The sequence below is a fragment of the Mesoplodon densirostris genome, chromosome 11, assembly GCF_025265405.1.
Source record: "Mesoplodon densirostris isolate mMesDen1 chromosome 11, mMesDen1 primary haplotype, whole genome shotgun sequence".
NCBI classification, from domain to species: Eukaryota; Metazoa; Chordata; class Mammalia; order Artiodactyla; family Ziphiidae; genus Mesoplodon; species Mesoplodon densirostris.
The window spans coordinates 76,556,806-76,573,341 of NC_082671.1; the positions used below are offsets into that span (position 1 = coordinate 76,556,806).

The 16,536-nt window shown below is 47.1% G+C and overlaps 1 protein-coding gene across 1 annotated transcript in view; it reads left to right on the top strand.

Annotated features, from left to right (window-relative positions):
• Window positions 1-16,536, top strand: part of NUAK1 (NUAK family kinase 1) — a 69,997-nt gene that overhangs the window by 41,385 nt on the left and 12,076 nt on the right. Inside the window, exons 3-4 of the mRNA XM_060113860.1 lie at window positions 5,973-6,124; window positions 8,715-8,780. Coding sequence (XP_059969843.1) covers window positions 5,973-6,124; window positions 8,715-8,780 — 218 coding nt within the window. The remainder of the gene's footprint in view (window positions 1-5,972; window positions 6,125-8,714; window positions 8,781-16,536) is intronic.

Here is a 16,536-nt window from a genome sequence, read left to right on the forward strand (position 1 = left end):
GATTCTCACCCTCTCCCTCCCCAAGCCCATTTTCTTCCTAAATGGCCTCGTATTTGGCTCTAAATGACCAGTGGATGGGTGAAATCCCAAGATCTCCTCACTCATCGGCGTCTCTCCCAGGCCAGGCCACTGTTTTTATCGTATGCATTTTCTCAAGTTATACAAGTTGTGTTATTAACCCCAAGGGAGGGAATGGTTAGGAGTTGGGTAATTAGTGTGGTTGTGAAAGCCAGACAATCAGAAGGCAGAACTGGACTGTCAAACTGAACATCTAATGAAATTCAGAATTAATTGGGAGAAGTAGCTGTTACTATAGCAGCCAATTCCCACTCTCCCTTGAAATGGAAAATAAACAGAAAACAAGAAGAATAATTCAAGTTGGTATCCGGGAAGAAGGCCCTTCTGCGGAACAGCAGAAGAAAAAGGAGAGAGTCTGGATATTTTAGGTTATGCCGAGACAATGGTAAAACCAGCTGGTGCAGACAGAACCCAAGGTGTTTTTTTTGTTTGTTTGTTTGTTTTGTGTGTGTGCTATGCGGGCCTCTCACTGTTGTGGCCTCTCCTGTTGCGGAGCACAGGCTCCAGACGCGCAGGCTCAGCAGCCACGGCTCACGGGCCTAGCCGCTCCGCGGCATGTGGGATCTTCCGGGACCGGGGCACGAACCCGTGTCCCCTGCATCGGCAGGCGGACTCTCAACCACTGCGCCACCAGGGAAGCCCCCCAAGGTGTTTTTGATGGTTCAGTTCCACACCTGTTTTCTCTAGGAATCTCCTCAGGCCCGCTCAGGCTGCCTCACCCACCGTTCTCGCTGCTCATCTGGGGACTTAAAGTCTGTATCCCACAGGTTAGCATTTGATTTATTTTATAAGTACTAGTTTTATACAACTAGATAGCAACTCCTTGAGAACAAAGACCATCTTATGCTACATTTGTATCTCCTTTAACACGTAGCAAAATGTTCAGATAAATGCTTCAGATAGGCTGATAAACAAGCATTGTCAGAAAAGGGAGTGATGTTGGTTCTCCTTCATGAAGGAGAATCTTTACTGAGTATTAGACAAGGAGAGTAAACCTATGACGGAGGAAAGTGGTGGGGAGTCATGGCAAGAATATAAGCTTTCAAGTCACCCACATTTGGGATCAGAGCCTTACTGGTTATCTGCCCAGCAGACATGCATACAGAGGAGCATCCAAAGACACACACAAGAATGTTCACAGCAGCATGATTCGTAATGACCCTTACCTGGAAACAACCCAAATGTCTCTCACCAGTAGAATGGATAAGTAAGCATGACACACAGATTGGAGTACTCTACAGCAACAAGGATGGACGATCTTTGACTCCATGGAACGGCATGGATTATTCTTACAAATATAATGTTGAACGAATGAAGCCAGATGCAAAAGAATATACTGTATGCTGCATGATTCCATTTTTAGAAAACTCAAAGTCCAAAACTAATCTATGATATTGGCCTATATACATATCCTTGGGGAGACGGTTAGTGACCGAAGAGGACGTGCGGGGTGCTGGCCACGTTGTTTCTAGATCTGAGCGCTGGTTCTCTATTTATGAAGTAGGGGTGATATTAATGTCTCATAGGATTGTTAGTATTGGATGTGGCGATCCATGGCATGCAGTAATTGCTCAGTAAGTGTTAACTATGGTGATTATGAATCAGCCTTCTAGGAGAGGAGAGATCACTGTCTGGGGAGGCTCTTGGGGTGATGTGAGCTCTGCACTCTTTCATGGGTCCAGGATCCTGGATTCTACCCTGTCCCCTGTTCCATCTGTTTATTGTTCTTGGCGATGTTCGGTTGCGTGTCTGTCAAGCTCCTTGTGGGCATTCAAGGCCTCTGTGTTTCATTCATGGTCTGTTGCTTCTTTCTCTTGTCTTAGTCCCTGGCACCTGTCCACTCTGGTGGTCCTGCTTACGGCACTCCTGTTCCCCGCTTCACTCATGTTGCTCCTTCTGCCAGGCTGACCTTTCCTCCCCTTCTTACCCTGGTAAAGATTTCTTCCAGTATCCCCAGTGCCATGCACGTCATGGGTGCTTTGTAAAGTTTTTGTGGCTCTTCTAGAAACCTGGGTCTGCACCACATGGACCTGGCCCCTGTGCTGTGGGCTGACTCAAGTTGAGCTCAGTTTCTATTCAGGGGTTTAATTTTCCTGGTAGGCTTGGCATGTCAAGGGCCATAGTTTTCCCTACCATTCTGGAGCCACCGGGCTTCTGGGTAGAACTGTCTGGCCAAGAGACACAGGCTTTCATTTTTCAGAAAGGAAACCCTTCCCAACTGGTGGAAAATAAGCTTTTGCTTAGTGACTAATAACAAAAACACAGACAAGATTTCTGGGCTTATAAATAACCAGTTGTAAATGTGCCCAAGGGAAGCAGCCCTTTTTGCCAGAAGAATGGCTGAGAGTGTTCCTGTCACCTGGCGGATAGGGACCTCACCGTGGGCAAGGAGTCGTGGGCCAGGGGTGCGGAAGCCGGTCATTCTTCAGGACGAATTCCCAAGGACTTGCTGTTATACATTATAAATCCTGGGCTATTCTGGAAAAATAATAGCTGATCTCTAAGGTTCTTCCTGCTCGAAAATCCTGTGATTCTGGGGAGCCACAGCATGTTTTAAAGAGTGATGCCGGCCGGGAGAGGAAAGTCTTAGGGTTTTGTTTGCCAGAGCTGCCTAAGAGGCAGATGAAGTAATTATGAGAATAGCTCCCATTGACTGAGCAGTGGCCAGGGCACCGTGCTCAGGGTGCTAGGCCCATGAGCTCACTGAATCCCCCATTACCGTGTGAGGAAGTTGTTAGCCTCGTCTGACTGATGAAGAGACTGAGGTTCAGAGTGGTTGATGTATATGGATAGCAGTAGAGGGGCTAAGAGGGTGGAGTGTTCCATCAGACCGTGGGCCCAGGCCTTGAGCTTGCTCTCTGGCCGTGGCAGTTATTAACCTTGCTGTACCCGGGCTTTCTCATCTGTAGAACAGAGATACTCATAGGACCAAAGCCATATGAAATAATTTGTGCAAAATGCCATGGGTACAGTGCCTGCACATAGTAGGCTTTCAGTAAATGCTGCTGTTATTAGGAAGGGCTCAGGAAGCTTCATGTGTAATACCTCATGGCCTCCTGGATGAATCACTGATGCCCCAAGTCGAGAAATGTTGTTTGCACTTAGCTAATCCAGGGCTGCAATCAGGGCCTTGACGCTGACTCCAGCTGCTTCCTGCTGGAGGACTGGGAGTGGGATCTCAGAGCCAGGCCTGGCCCTGTGGACAGTTCTCTTGCCCGGCTGCCCACCAGCTCTACCAGCAACAGTGAGGTTATCGCCTCGTTCATCCATTGTTTCCCAAACTGGCTCCCAGTTAGTTCAGTGCAGTGGCCAAATCGCCCTGCAAAACTCAGTGTTAAAGAAACTAGGTTCTCCAAGGGGTGATCAAATATTAGCATTTTCCAAATATTTTACCTATGTTTTACCTTCTTTTCCTCCAGAATGTCTTGTGGGACTAGTGTTCCATGAAACATGCATTGGGAACTGTTCCCCAGCACCCCTCTCCAAATGCAGTCAGCAAAGAGGCAAGAGTGAACAGAGGGGAGATCATTCAGAAGGGGGTGGCCGGGGACGTGAGACAGGTGGACAGGATCAGGCTCTATTTTAGAGGTAGGACCAGAAGGACTTACTGATGGAGGCTGTTTAGTAAAACATTTGACATATTGAACTGTGTCGAACTGAATTGTGTTTACATCTCCTTGATACCAAGTTAGCCGGTTGGAAAGGGATACATCTGGTCACTGAAACAGTCCTTTTGTCTGAGTGCAGCCAGTGACCCGCACCTTCTGATGGTCACTGAAGAGGCCAGTGGCTTTGACCTCCTTCAAGGATGCATCAGACTTTGGGGGTGTGAGGCTCCTTGTTTATTTCCCTCTTCCTCCTCCTCCCTGCCCCCACTGGTTTTTAAAATTAGAAAACCCACTGCCCTCTCCAGGGCCTATCACTCTATCATTTTTAGAGGCTGAGCCACGCACCTTGAGGCAGCTTTTCCACTTTCCAAAGTTTATTGTTAATGAAAAGCGCACCACAGGCTGAAATCCCTGGCAAGAGCCAAAGCTGCAGGGCACACCGAGGCCAGCAGATGCAGGATCAGCCAATGTTGATCTGCTGTTCCCTTTCCTCCTCCTCCCTGCCCTCCTCCTCCTCCCTTCGTTTTATCAGAGAGGTTTGGCTGGACTTGAAGGAGCCAGAAAGGAACTGGAGGAGCCTGAGCTTCTAGCAGCCAGTGACAAGGTCTGGGAGGACAGGGGACCCAGGCTGGGAGCACGTTCCAGTTCATCGAGTGTGTCTGGCTCAGTGCTAGGCCCTGGGGTCCCATCGTAGTGATACCAACAACAATAAGTAACATTATTGAGTGTATGCCCTAAGTACAAGCCTAGTTGTAAGCATTTAACATACCTGATATCAATAAACCCTCCCAACAATTCTAGGAAGTACTTACCGATATTATTCACATTTTACCATTGACTAAAGTGTGAGGCACAGAGAGGGTGAGCAACTCCCCCAGAGTCACACAGCAAGTAAGAGGGAGGTCTAGGAATCTATTTAGGAGTGTCTGATTCCAAAACTACAGTTCTTATCTCCCCAAGTCCAGGCTCACAGTCCTGGCAGAGGAAATAAATATGTAAATCAGCAAATATATCCACGCAGTTTGAAAGTGCTGTGTTGCAAGTATCCATTATGAGAGGTAAAAGGGAGGCAACATGGGCATCGGATTTGAGTTCATCCTTGACTGATGAGTTCGAGTGTCCCTGGCAGGTGAGACAGGTGGGAGTAAAGGCAGAGGGCAGAGCACGGAGGTGGGAAACAGCAATGTGTTTGTGTGTGATTGGGAGAAACAGTGAACAGTCTGGCATGGGTGGGCATAGGGGGCCTGACAGGCAGTGGAAGAAGCCGACAAGATGGAGGGAGGTAGGCAGGGGTCCTTCAGGGAAGGAGGGTCTTGGGTACCCTACCAATGTTTTTATACCACATCCCTTGGAAGGATGGATTTCAACACAATTATTTTTTGTCTTTGCTCAAAGGACGTCTTATGTGAAAGCCCCAACTATAAAGCAGATAGCAGTGGAGTGGCTTTGGCTGAGGTGGAGCTGAGGACCTAGAGCCTGTCCTTCATGATCTCCCCTGACCTTCCCCCATGGGCATCTGCCTGGAACTCCTAGGACTCAGTCGAGCAGAGTTTGAGCATTACTGCTAGAGAATATCAGGTTTGGGGAGAGAGAAGCATTTAGTGCCATGCAGTTATTTAGTATAATGGTCCAGAATGCATTTATGAAGTTTTGAATTCCCTCATTTAATAAATATTAATTGAGCCCCTTTGCCAAAAGGCATTGAGTGCTGGGGATACATCAGTGAATGAAATAAACCAACCCTCATTTAGATTCTAGTGAGGTAGACAGAATAAATGCACAGACTAGATATGTAATAGGGCTAAAGGGGTCCATAGGACATGTAGGACCTGGTGGCCACATTTGGAACTTCGGGTTTTATTTTGAGTGAGATGGAAAGTCTGGAAGGTTTTGAGCAAAGAGACGACAAGTTTCGCCACCCGTGTTGGGGTCTGGGTAGCTGGTCCCTATCAAATGGTTAATAAATGGTGGTCGTGTTTGTTGTTCCCCATCTACAGGGAGGCAGTTCTGGTGGGAGGGTCTTGTGAGAAATGAACCTGGTAAAGGGAGTAGTGGGGTCCTCAGGAGAGAGAGGCACATTCCCCGTAATACTACAGATGCAAGTCCAGTAACAGCAGCGATGATGTCATTGTCCACCTGGCTGGGAAACTTGCCCATCTCCTCGTGACGCTGTGGACTGATTTGTTTGTCCAGCGACATCTCTGTTGTCCCCTCTCGCACGGTCTGTAGTCATTAGTGAGCTTGTCAGTTAAACAGGGTGTTTGTGTATCGCCGTTCCCCCTGCAGTGTTCGAGAACAAAGATAAGATTGTGATCATCATGGAGTACGCCAGCAAAGGGGAGCTGTACGACTACATCAGCGAGCGGCGGCGCCTTAGCGAGAGGGAGACCAGGCACTTCTTCCGGCAGATCGTCTCCGCCGTGCACTATTGTCACAAGGTACGGCCGGCCCCACCACAACTTTGGTCACAGACGGTTTTCATGGCACCACGTGATTCTGTTCGTATTATGAAAGTGACATCTGTTCATAGTAGTATGTATGGAGAATTCATAAACCAGAAAGAAGAAAATCACCATCACCCAGAATCCCAGAATCCAGGGATAACCCACTATTGACATTTTTGTTTGTTGTTTTCCAATCTTCTTTCCCCTACTCCTCACATTTATTTTTCATTTAAATTTTTTATTTTGAATCATTTTAGATTTACAGCAGAGTTTCCGAGATAGTACAGAGAGTTCCCATGCACCTCTCACTCAGTTTACCCTAATGCTAACGTCTTACAGGACTGTAGTACACTTGCTAAAATGGAGACACCCACATTCATTTATTGCTATTAACAAAACTCCAGATTTTACTCGGATTTTGCCAGTTTTACACCAGTGACCTTTCTCCCTTCCAGGTTGCAATCCACATGCAATCAATGTGGTACACATTGCATGTATTTTTACATTTCTGTCTTGCTTTTTCACTTAGGATTTTAATCTAAACATTTTCCTATGTTACTAAAAAGTCTCTGGAATTATTGTGATTGTTGGACACTTAGGCTGGTTCTAATTTCTGGTTATTAGAAATAGCGATTGACATCTTTATACATTAACCTTTTTTCTCTCATTTGAATAATTTACTTAAGAGAAATTCCAGAAGTGCAATTAGCGGGCCATAGGTTCTGAACCTTTCTATGCCCTGGTTTCTTTTTCTTGCATAGGTTATATCCACAGAGGTTACATACCCACGTGTACAATTTTATTGCAACACAACTAATGGGATGTGCTCTTAATCCAGCCAGTTTAGCTACCCTTGGTCTCTGGAGAAGGGAATGAAGTACTCAGATAGTTCCAAGCCATACTTCAACCAATTATTATTTATCATTTTAGTCCTGATTTCCATCCCATTCGTACTTTGCCCCAGAACTGCCACACCTGGAACAGTCCTTCACTTTGAGGACAGTAGTGACTTGAATCCCACATGCCATCCAAAATAGAGTCAGCTTCTTCATTTGAATGATTGCAACACGGGGCCTTCTGGTTTGTTAAATATTCTGGTTAATTGAGAATGACTCTGGAATGATAATCTTCTAATTACTTACAATCTAAAACCCTTAACCCATGTGGACATTACTTAACTTCTCTCTGCTGACTCAAAAGGCACTGATGATTCAGATCGTACAGTGTTTTGTATTTTATCATCAGGCGTCATCATAAAGCACCACAGATCCTGTTTTCATTATTTGAAGTGTGCAAAACTTGGATTTTGTATGAATGGGGCTTTAGTAGGCTCATTCCATCTTATGAAAACTGGGAATGCAACAGTGTAAACCAAACTACTCCCAATATTTAAAATTAAACAAAAGCAGCTACCTTGCATTCCTTATCTTTCCTCCAGGAGCCCTGGTTTGTGCATTTCTGAATCCCTGAAGGTTTGGGTTAGAAAGAGTGGTAGAAATACATGTTTTCACCTCTCCAGTCAGTGCTTTTAGAGATACTAGGAACTGTCAAGTAGAAAGGAAAATAAGCAATAAAGTACCAGCTGTGAACATGGAGATTCTGAACTAAAGAAATCCTGAATGGAAGACAAAGAATTCCTAACCAGTTGGTTTTCTTGAAAGGGCAGCTTCAATTGCCAAGGTCCTTTATGCTGAATGATGTTAAAAACGTCCTCCCAGCCCCAGTAGCTGGTTCTTTCAGTTCCTCTTCCCCTGCTCACCCATCCCCTTAAAAGATCACTGGGTTTAAAAAGAATTGAGCAAGACAGTTGTTGCTGCTGTATAGACCAACAGCCTATTGGTTAAGGACTTCTTTTCACCATTCAGCTGGCTGTCTGCTTGTCACTGGGCTCATCTGCCAGCTTTGCCAGCATTTGCTTGAATGGAAAGGTCCCACCGTATGGCGCCGGCTGGCTTTGGTCTCAGTGGCCTCTCCCATCTTCACCCTTCACTCCACACTGAGTCCTGCCCAGCAGAGAGGAACCTTCCCTCTCAGCTGCTTAGGAAATAACCCTTGGGAATGCATCTGTTATCCTCAGGACAGATCTGCATGGTTTCCTGGGTCAGAACAGATTGAGCCAGGCTCTGGGGAGACAGGTAGACAGACAAGCAAGGTCTGTGAGCCCCACATTCTGAGTCCCCAGCAGAGAAATCTGCTGCTTCCCTGGGAATCACATCACAGACAGACAATGTTTGCCACTGCCTGGGACTATATGGCTTTCACACAGTGGAATTACATTCCGACAAAGAATCCCCCCGCTGTTTTACAGGCTCTGGGGGAGAATGGATTCCTGTCATTTTTCCCTTAACCACACAGCAAGTGACTAATGCTCTCCTGTCGCTGGTGCTGTGCTGGTTGCTGGCAGGGAGCTTCATGACAGTGAGAGAGGCCCTGAAGGACGGGGGTGAAGACCACCGGCGCTGGCGCATTTCTTTAATCTGTCAAAGATTTCCCTTTGCTCCCTCTCCTCTTTCCTCCCCCTCTCCCACGTTCTCTCTCATCCCAGCTGCTCCCATTCAATTCCCTGCCTGTCTTCTCATTTCAGAATGGTGTGGTCCACCGGGACTTGAAGCTGGAAAATATACTGCTCGATGACAACTGTAATATTAAGGTAAAGCTCTTGCCTCATTGATTGATACGCCAGACCTGGGGATTACAGCTGGTTGAAGCCTTAAACTCTGCTCCAAGCTGCAGCCTACGACTGAGGCAGCCACTTCCTTCCCGGCAGGCGGGTGGGGAGAATCACTGGGTTTGAGCCCTCAGTTCAGTTCCAGTGGTTGAATTCATTCAACAGGCATTTATCGATCTCCAACCACATGCCAGACGTTGTCCTAAAAGTCGACTAGAATACAGTCCCTGTCCTCGGGAAGCTCATAGTCTGTAATTAGCACCATCAAAATACTTACAACAATAACCTAGTGCATTTGTATCTCATAGCATCTTTGCCCGATATCACTTAAATTCAATCTTCACGGCCATCATGAGATAGATACTGTTATTTACATCATTTCACAGATAGGGAAACTGAGGCACAGAGACGTTAAGTAACTTTCCTGAGATAACACAGTGGTAGGTAGTGGAGTTGGGGTTTGAACCCATGTCTCTCTGACCCACTGAGCCCAAGTTTGAACCATTCTGCTGGAATTTGCCCGCTGTCCCTGCCACTTCTCTGTCACTTCCACCCCCTGTCTCCTACTTGTCCCTTCCAACTCCTCCCCACCGCCCCCTCCCCACCCCCCACCCCCAGCTGTGGAACTGGGAAGCCGCCTGAAATGGTGGCGGTGGTGGCTTTTGGGAAAGAACATGCCAGCAAGTGATGGGGTTGACTCTCACGGGGAGTATTAATGCGGGCTGCTGACGGAGCTAGAGAAAGCTCTCCTGGCCGACAGGGTTCAAGGGCCTCCCTCAGAGCACTCCGAATGGCCTTTTGATCATGGCTGCAAAGTAAGCAAATACAGTTTCAAAATAAACTGGAGCTTGCCGCATGGGTTTCATTATGAAATGGCCTTAGTACTCCCAGCACCAGGGGTCCCTCTCATTGGCCGCTGGTGACGTTAGTGCCTCATCCCTGGTCCCTGGACCAAGCATGGGAGTGACCTTGCATCATCCCCTTTTTTTGTTGTTGTTGCTCTCCATTGAGGGAGTGCATCACAGGGAGGCTGTTTCCTTGCTGGGACGGTTGGAGTTGCTTTGGTGTTTGGATTCTGGTTGCAGATCATGGTGGCAACCATTAGTCACCATTGTCCTTTGAGAGGCCCCTGGAAGCCGCGTCCGGGTGACCTCTTGTTTTTTGTGAGTGGTTGACTGTGATCACATATTTCTCTGTAGCCCACAGAGTAAGGAGGAAACAGTCGGTCAAATTAGTCTTTCTAGGAACAGGAAGTGAAATCTCAGGGTCTCTCTGTTTCTGGCAAAGTGGTTGGATTATTCCAGAAGGAGCAGTGGCTGCAGAGTTAGAAAATTCCATCCTGTGTGGTTTACTAGCTGTTTGACATTGGGAGAGCCACTTAACCCTGTTTCCTCAGCCATAAAATGGGGAGAGGGTAATGCCCACGGGCTTGTTTTGAGGACTGAACAAGATGCTCTGCCTTTAGCTTTATCTGAGCACTGTGCAGTGAGTTGAGGTTAAGAGCAGTGGCTTTGGAGTTGCATGGCCTGCGTTTGAAGTGCAACCCTGCCCCTTACTAACGGCAGTGTTTCAGATTAATTATTCACATATCTAAGCCTCAGTTTCCTCATCTGTCTAGTAAGGATGCCAGCCCCTTTCTTTGGGGATTGTTGTCTATCTGCTCATTTCTAAATGAGTATTTGCTGAGTCGTTACTGTGTCAGGCCCTGTGCCCAGTCCTGGACAGTCAGTGACAAACATGAGGATTTTAGACAATATGTCGTCAAAGCACTTAGCACTTACCTATTAATATCCAAGGCCCCAGCTGACAAGGCTGGCTGTTGGGGAGGGAATTGAACAGGAAGTGAGCTCTCTGAAGGTGCTGGGGTGTGGTGGTCAGGCCACGGCTAGAGAATTGGGTTCCAGTCTGAGGGGCACATTCTAAGGGTTTTTGTATCATCCACCCTGGTAACTTTCTCTACAGAGTCTTCCTGCCACCTGCCCCCGAACTCTCAAAATGAAGTGTGGTCTTTACAAGGCCTGGAATGTGAGCCTCTCGCTTGGGGATCGGGTTCTGTGCTACAGCTTGACCTCATGGTCCCATGATGTAGTCCCAGAAGTGATAAGGCACATAGCTTCCTACGGAGTCATAGAATTCCCCGATGGAGGAGAAGAATGGTCACCATTCTGAAAGCAATTGTGTGGGGAACAATGGGCAGGAGCCTGGGAGAACGGCTCATTTGCATAAAGCAAAAGGGCAGTGATGGGGGCCTCCCAGCTCCCAGGAGCAAGTCCTTCATCCCAGGGTCCCTAACCATTAGGTGGGGAAATAACAGATACGTAGAACATTATAAAAAGTAAGGTTTTCCATAGGATTCTTAATCCTTAAGTGTCTACTCCTGGCGTTTACCAAGGTAAAACACACACACACACACACACACACACACACACACACACACACACACACACACACACACACACACATTTTCCAACCCCTTGTTTGAATGATTATGGCCCAGAAAGTCTAAGCGATGTGCCTGCCCAAGGTCGTACACAATGAATCAGTATGTCATTGTGTCTTTGTTTCCTTGGAATGCGGCACAACGCTTGTCACATGCAGTAAGTCGGTACTCTAAGCTGTTCGATTTCGGAGTGAAGGGATGACAGCCAGGATTAGAACTCACATGTTTGACTTCCAGGCAGATTCTCTTTATATCATCTCACACCCACTTCCAAGGTTTTTGAAAATGTGTTTCAGCTGCTGTTGATCTGTCTTCCGGCTGCATATGCTCAACTCTTCCTGACTCAGCATTTCGCTGGAAACATATTTAGAAAGGGCACTCGTAGCAAAGGCAGGCAGACACATGGCCACAAGCTGGCCTCCATGCTCAAGAGGGTCCATGTCATCAGTGTCTGCACCGGGGGACCACTGACCCTGAAGGTCTGTTACCAACCAGCACAGTATGAGCAGTGAGGTGCTTCTCAAAATGTGGGTCCATGTTGTGTATTTCGAGGGTGGAGGGCTTTTGCCCAGAAAGCCTATAAAAATGCTACTGGTTGAAACTTGTCACTGCAGTTTTGGTGTGAGCCATGGCTCTTGTTCCTCTCCCCTTCCCTGCCTGATGTTGATTTGCAAAGAGCACATCTGGCACTGGGAATTATTTTTCTGGCCACTGCGCAAGGGTGTGGCTTCTAAAAATATTCACACAGTCGGTCGGCAGAAAGAATGAGAGCGATGTGCTTCTTTGGGTTGCATTCCGTACTTTGCGGAGAAGCATGTCTACCAAAATAGACACCCAGCGCAGCATTAATTTGCAATTAATAAAAATGGGCCAGATTCACATCCCACTCTCTGGGAGAATGGAATGCTGACAATTCCCATAGACAGCTCCTGTAAAAGTGCCTGACAATGAGAAGAGGGCCAGGCACCAGGGTCAGCAGACCTCCACAAAGAGGGCTGGGAATTTGGTGAGCTCCCAGGGCTCAGAGTAGAGGGACATAGGGGAAATGGCCCGTTGCCCCTGATGACAATGGAAATGCCTGCTGCTGTGGATAAGAAGAGCAGCTTTGAATGGCCAGGGCTAAGTCAAGATGGAAACCCCAAGGCTTAACAAGACCAAGAAGGTCAGCTCGGGGTCCGGGCCTCTGGGCTTTGATTATATGAATGTGAGGATGCTGCATTCATGCATTAATGAATCCATTCATTTGTTTGTTCATGTGTCCACTTATGTGTATGTGTGTGTATACATACTTATCCATGAATGCCTGCATGCACTCTTCCACTCCTGCATTTATCCATTCAGCAAATTGAATACCTCCCGTGAGCACTATTTATTTGACCACAAATGTTTACTAAGTTCCTACGGTATACCTGGCATGGTGCTGGATGCTGGGAATTTAATAGTGAACCAGATGGCCAGGTCCTTGTCTTCTTGGAGCTCAGAATCTAGCTGTTGTTAAACCAGCAGTAATAATGAGGCATGAGAAGGATACAGAGGTGAAGGAGGAAGGTAAGGTACCTGTCCTAATGGACTTAGAATTCCAGTTGGGGACACAAGCAATAAACAAATACATAGTGTAATTCTCTGGTGGTGATGAAAATCCATGCAGGATGAGGATGGGGAATGACAGGTGTTATTTTAGCTAGGGGACGGTGGGTGGGGGGCAGTCAGAGAAGGTCCCTTGCCTAGGGCACAACTCCTCAAATCCATCAGACTTTTTGGCCTTTGCACACACAGTTGCCTCTGCCTGGAATGCTCTTCCCACTGCTCTTTGCCTACCCCTCCTTAGAGTTTCAGCTTGAAGGCCTCTTCTTCCAGGAAGCCTTCCCTGTTCCTCATCTCTTAGGCCCAGGTGACTCTGCTGTGTGCCTCATAGTCCCTTTGTAATCTGTCGTGGAAGTGCTGAGGACGAAGTGGTGGGTCTGAACTATGGGCAGATCAGAAAGCCTTTGCTGAGGCAGTGGCAATTGAACTGGGTTTTGAAGGATGACTAGGAGTTTGATAGAAAGGAATGTGAGGATGGCCTTCCAAGGGGAAGGAGCAGCAAGCACGGGAGCAGGGCAGGGCATGGAGGCTAGACAAGGAAAGTAACCTTTTTGGAGCCCCTGCTAGAAGCCAGAACCCTGTGGCAGACCTTCCACGTGCCTTATTTCATTTGGTTCTCAGAATGTCTCCACTGGGGTGGGTCTGATTACCCCCATTTTACAGATGAGGAAGCTCCTGCAGCTAATAAGCAATGGGGTTGGCTACAAACCTAAGGTTCTTTGACTCCAAAGACCAGGCACCTGATAAATTCTCTACTACACCCACCCAGATTTGCCCTAAATCCAACAGGGCATCCTCACACTCACAAGGGGAGGCCACTTTTTTCATCCTTGCTTCAGCTGGCCTTACCTTGTATATAGGCAGCCTGCAGACAGCTGTCCCTGGGGGAGACTCTCCAAGTGCTGATGGTGGCCACGGCCAGGTTGCCTGAGTCATCGTGGCCAGAGTAGCCATGCGGGGCTGCCAGGGTCGAATGAGCTGGGTGGTTGCATGTTCGCATCCCCTGAGAGGCCGCTTCTTGGAGGTACCTCAGTGAAGAGCTTCCCCAGATGGCTCGGGATCCGTTATTTCCCATCTCTCGAGAGAGGAGGTCTGACCTTAGATCTGACGGTGCAAGCTGACCCCACTCACTTTTGCTCACCATTTCACTCCGTACCTTCACTTCCTGATAACCCGAGTGAGGCTGTCACGGGAAAGCCACAGCAATGAACTCCAGGGCCTGACAGAGCTATGGAGTGTATCTTTCTGGAGAGCGACACAGGAAGCCCGTTTCCTCCTCAGCCACCCGAGAACAATAACTCCCCTTTATGTGGAGCTTTACAGCCAGTGCAGCTCTTCACCCACATCTCAGGCCAGCCACTTTCCTGCCCTGGGCCTCAGCTTCCTCATCTGCAAAATGGAGATACCAGTGGAACCCTGCTCATTGGGTTGGTGTGAGGATTTAATATACGTAGCGCTCACAGAACAACGACTGGCATGTAGCAATGCTGCTGTTATTATTATTATCTCATTTAATCTGATTTTGCTTTTCACAACACCGTGTGGTCGAGGCTATTGCAATTCCCTTTTCCAGCAAAGGAAACTGAGACTCAGGTGAAAGTAGTGATCGCTAACATTGACCGAAGGCCTACTATGTGTAAGGCGTGGTTTAAGGCACTTTCCATCTATCAATTCATTTGATTTCATATCCGCCCTGTGAGGTAGGTTACGTTATAATCATCACCGCCCCCCCCCCCCCATTTTACAGTTGAAGGAACACAGGTTCAGAGTGACTGACGTGCAGCAAATCCCCTGGGGACCATGTGACAATGCAGATGCTGACTCAGTAGGACTGGGGTGGGGCTCCCAGCTGGTGCTGATGCTGCTGGTCCAGCTGGTAGAAGGCGAGGCCAGGATTTGAACTCAAACCCAGCATCCCTTACTTCTCCTGTCCTACAGTGCAGCCTCTCATGCTGGACAGGCTTATTTCGGAAATGAATGATAGTCATTTCTCTTGGCTCTTTGGTGGGCACTGGCTCTGAGCAAACAATTGTTAAGTAGACCAAACCACCAGCATTATCCTAATGGCTGTAGTTTATAGAGTCAGCCAGTACCAGGACTCTTCCGGGGGCTTTACGTGCATGTCTTCAATCCTCAGGACAGCTTTAGAGGTGGGTTCTATTATTATTCCCATTTTGCCGATGAGGAAATTGGTGGCAGTTCCCACCCATGATCTAGCAGTGCCAAGTCCAAGGTTAACCCCAGGTGCTTCTGGCTCCACAACCTCTGATCTGTCCAGTGCACTTCCTCTCAGACACTGCAAATGACTGTCAGACCGTTGCTTTTATTATCATCAACATCAGCATCCTTTCCCAGTGGTTAATCATCAGCAAGCTGATCCTTCCTTTTTCACTGGGTGAGCTCGCAGGGATGATTCACAGTGATCCGAGGTTAATCCCCTTTTAAAAAAAATGGTGGTAAAATATATGTAACGTAAATCTTACCATTTTTAGGTTTTCGGTCCAGTGGCATTAAGTACATTCACATTGTTGTGCAACCATCGCCACCATGAATCTCCAGAACTTCTGCATCTTCCCAACCAGAAACTCTGTGCCCGTTCACCACTAACTCCCCGTTCCCCCCTCCCCCAGCCCCTGGCAACTGCCCTTCTACCTTCTGTCTTGATGAACTTGACTCCACTAAGTACCTCACATAAGTGGAATTATATACTATTTATCTGTTTGTGTCTGGTTGGTTTCGTTTAGCATAATGTCTTCAAAGTTCATCCATGTTGTAGTGAGGTTAATTCTTTTGAAATGTGAATAATCACTTCCCACTTTGTATAACTCTGATTTTCATCCAGCAGGGCACACCTCTAGAAAGGTATGAAAACAACAAAAACTCCAGAAATTAAGGACATGAGTGTTGATATCCTTTTCAGGGTCCAGGCTGAACTGAATAGCCCAGTGTGAGGACAGAGGGTGGTTCTGAACGGGGCAGGGCAACAGCCCATCACCAGCAAAGTGGTTACCTTTCTCCAAAGGTTACCAGTGTGTCGGCAAAATACAACTTTGAAAGCAAAGCTGGATGCCTCGTTGGTGGAGTCACCCTCGAAACACAACTGATGTTCTGTTACAGAGAATCGTACAGAACCCAATGTTCACGTAGCTGTTCTGTCTGTGACCTTCAGCGGAGCTTCTTAAGTCCTCTAACCTTCAGTTGCTTCACTTACAGAGCGAGGGGCAGGATTAGTTCACCGCTTACGACTCTTCCAGGTTGGAACCATTTCTGGGATTCCTTTTTGTTTTATTATGTTTAAAATCATTATTTCCCAAATTTCCCAAATGTCTTTTCTTTTGTTCTCTTCATGGATTTTGCCTTTTCCTAGTATCTTCTTTGCTATTTCACTTTAATACTTTTATTTAGTGCAATTCACTTAAGAAATCATGTGCATTTGAAAAAGAAACCTTACATAATTACCTCCAATGGAAAACCAGTATTGTTTTGAGTATCATGAAGCTAATAAAGCTACCCAGGTGGATTTAAAGGTGGGACATGTATTTGAGCTCCAACTTTGTAAAATGCTTAAAATAGTAATTGGCACATGCTTTATGTCATTTAATTTTCACTATGACACCGTGGGGGTGGATACTATTCCTACCTCCATTTTACAGATGGGAAATTGAGGCTTTACGTTTTATACAGTGGCCATTTCCCATCTTATAGTTGATATAA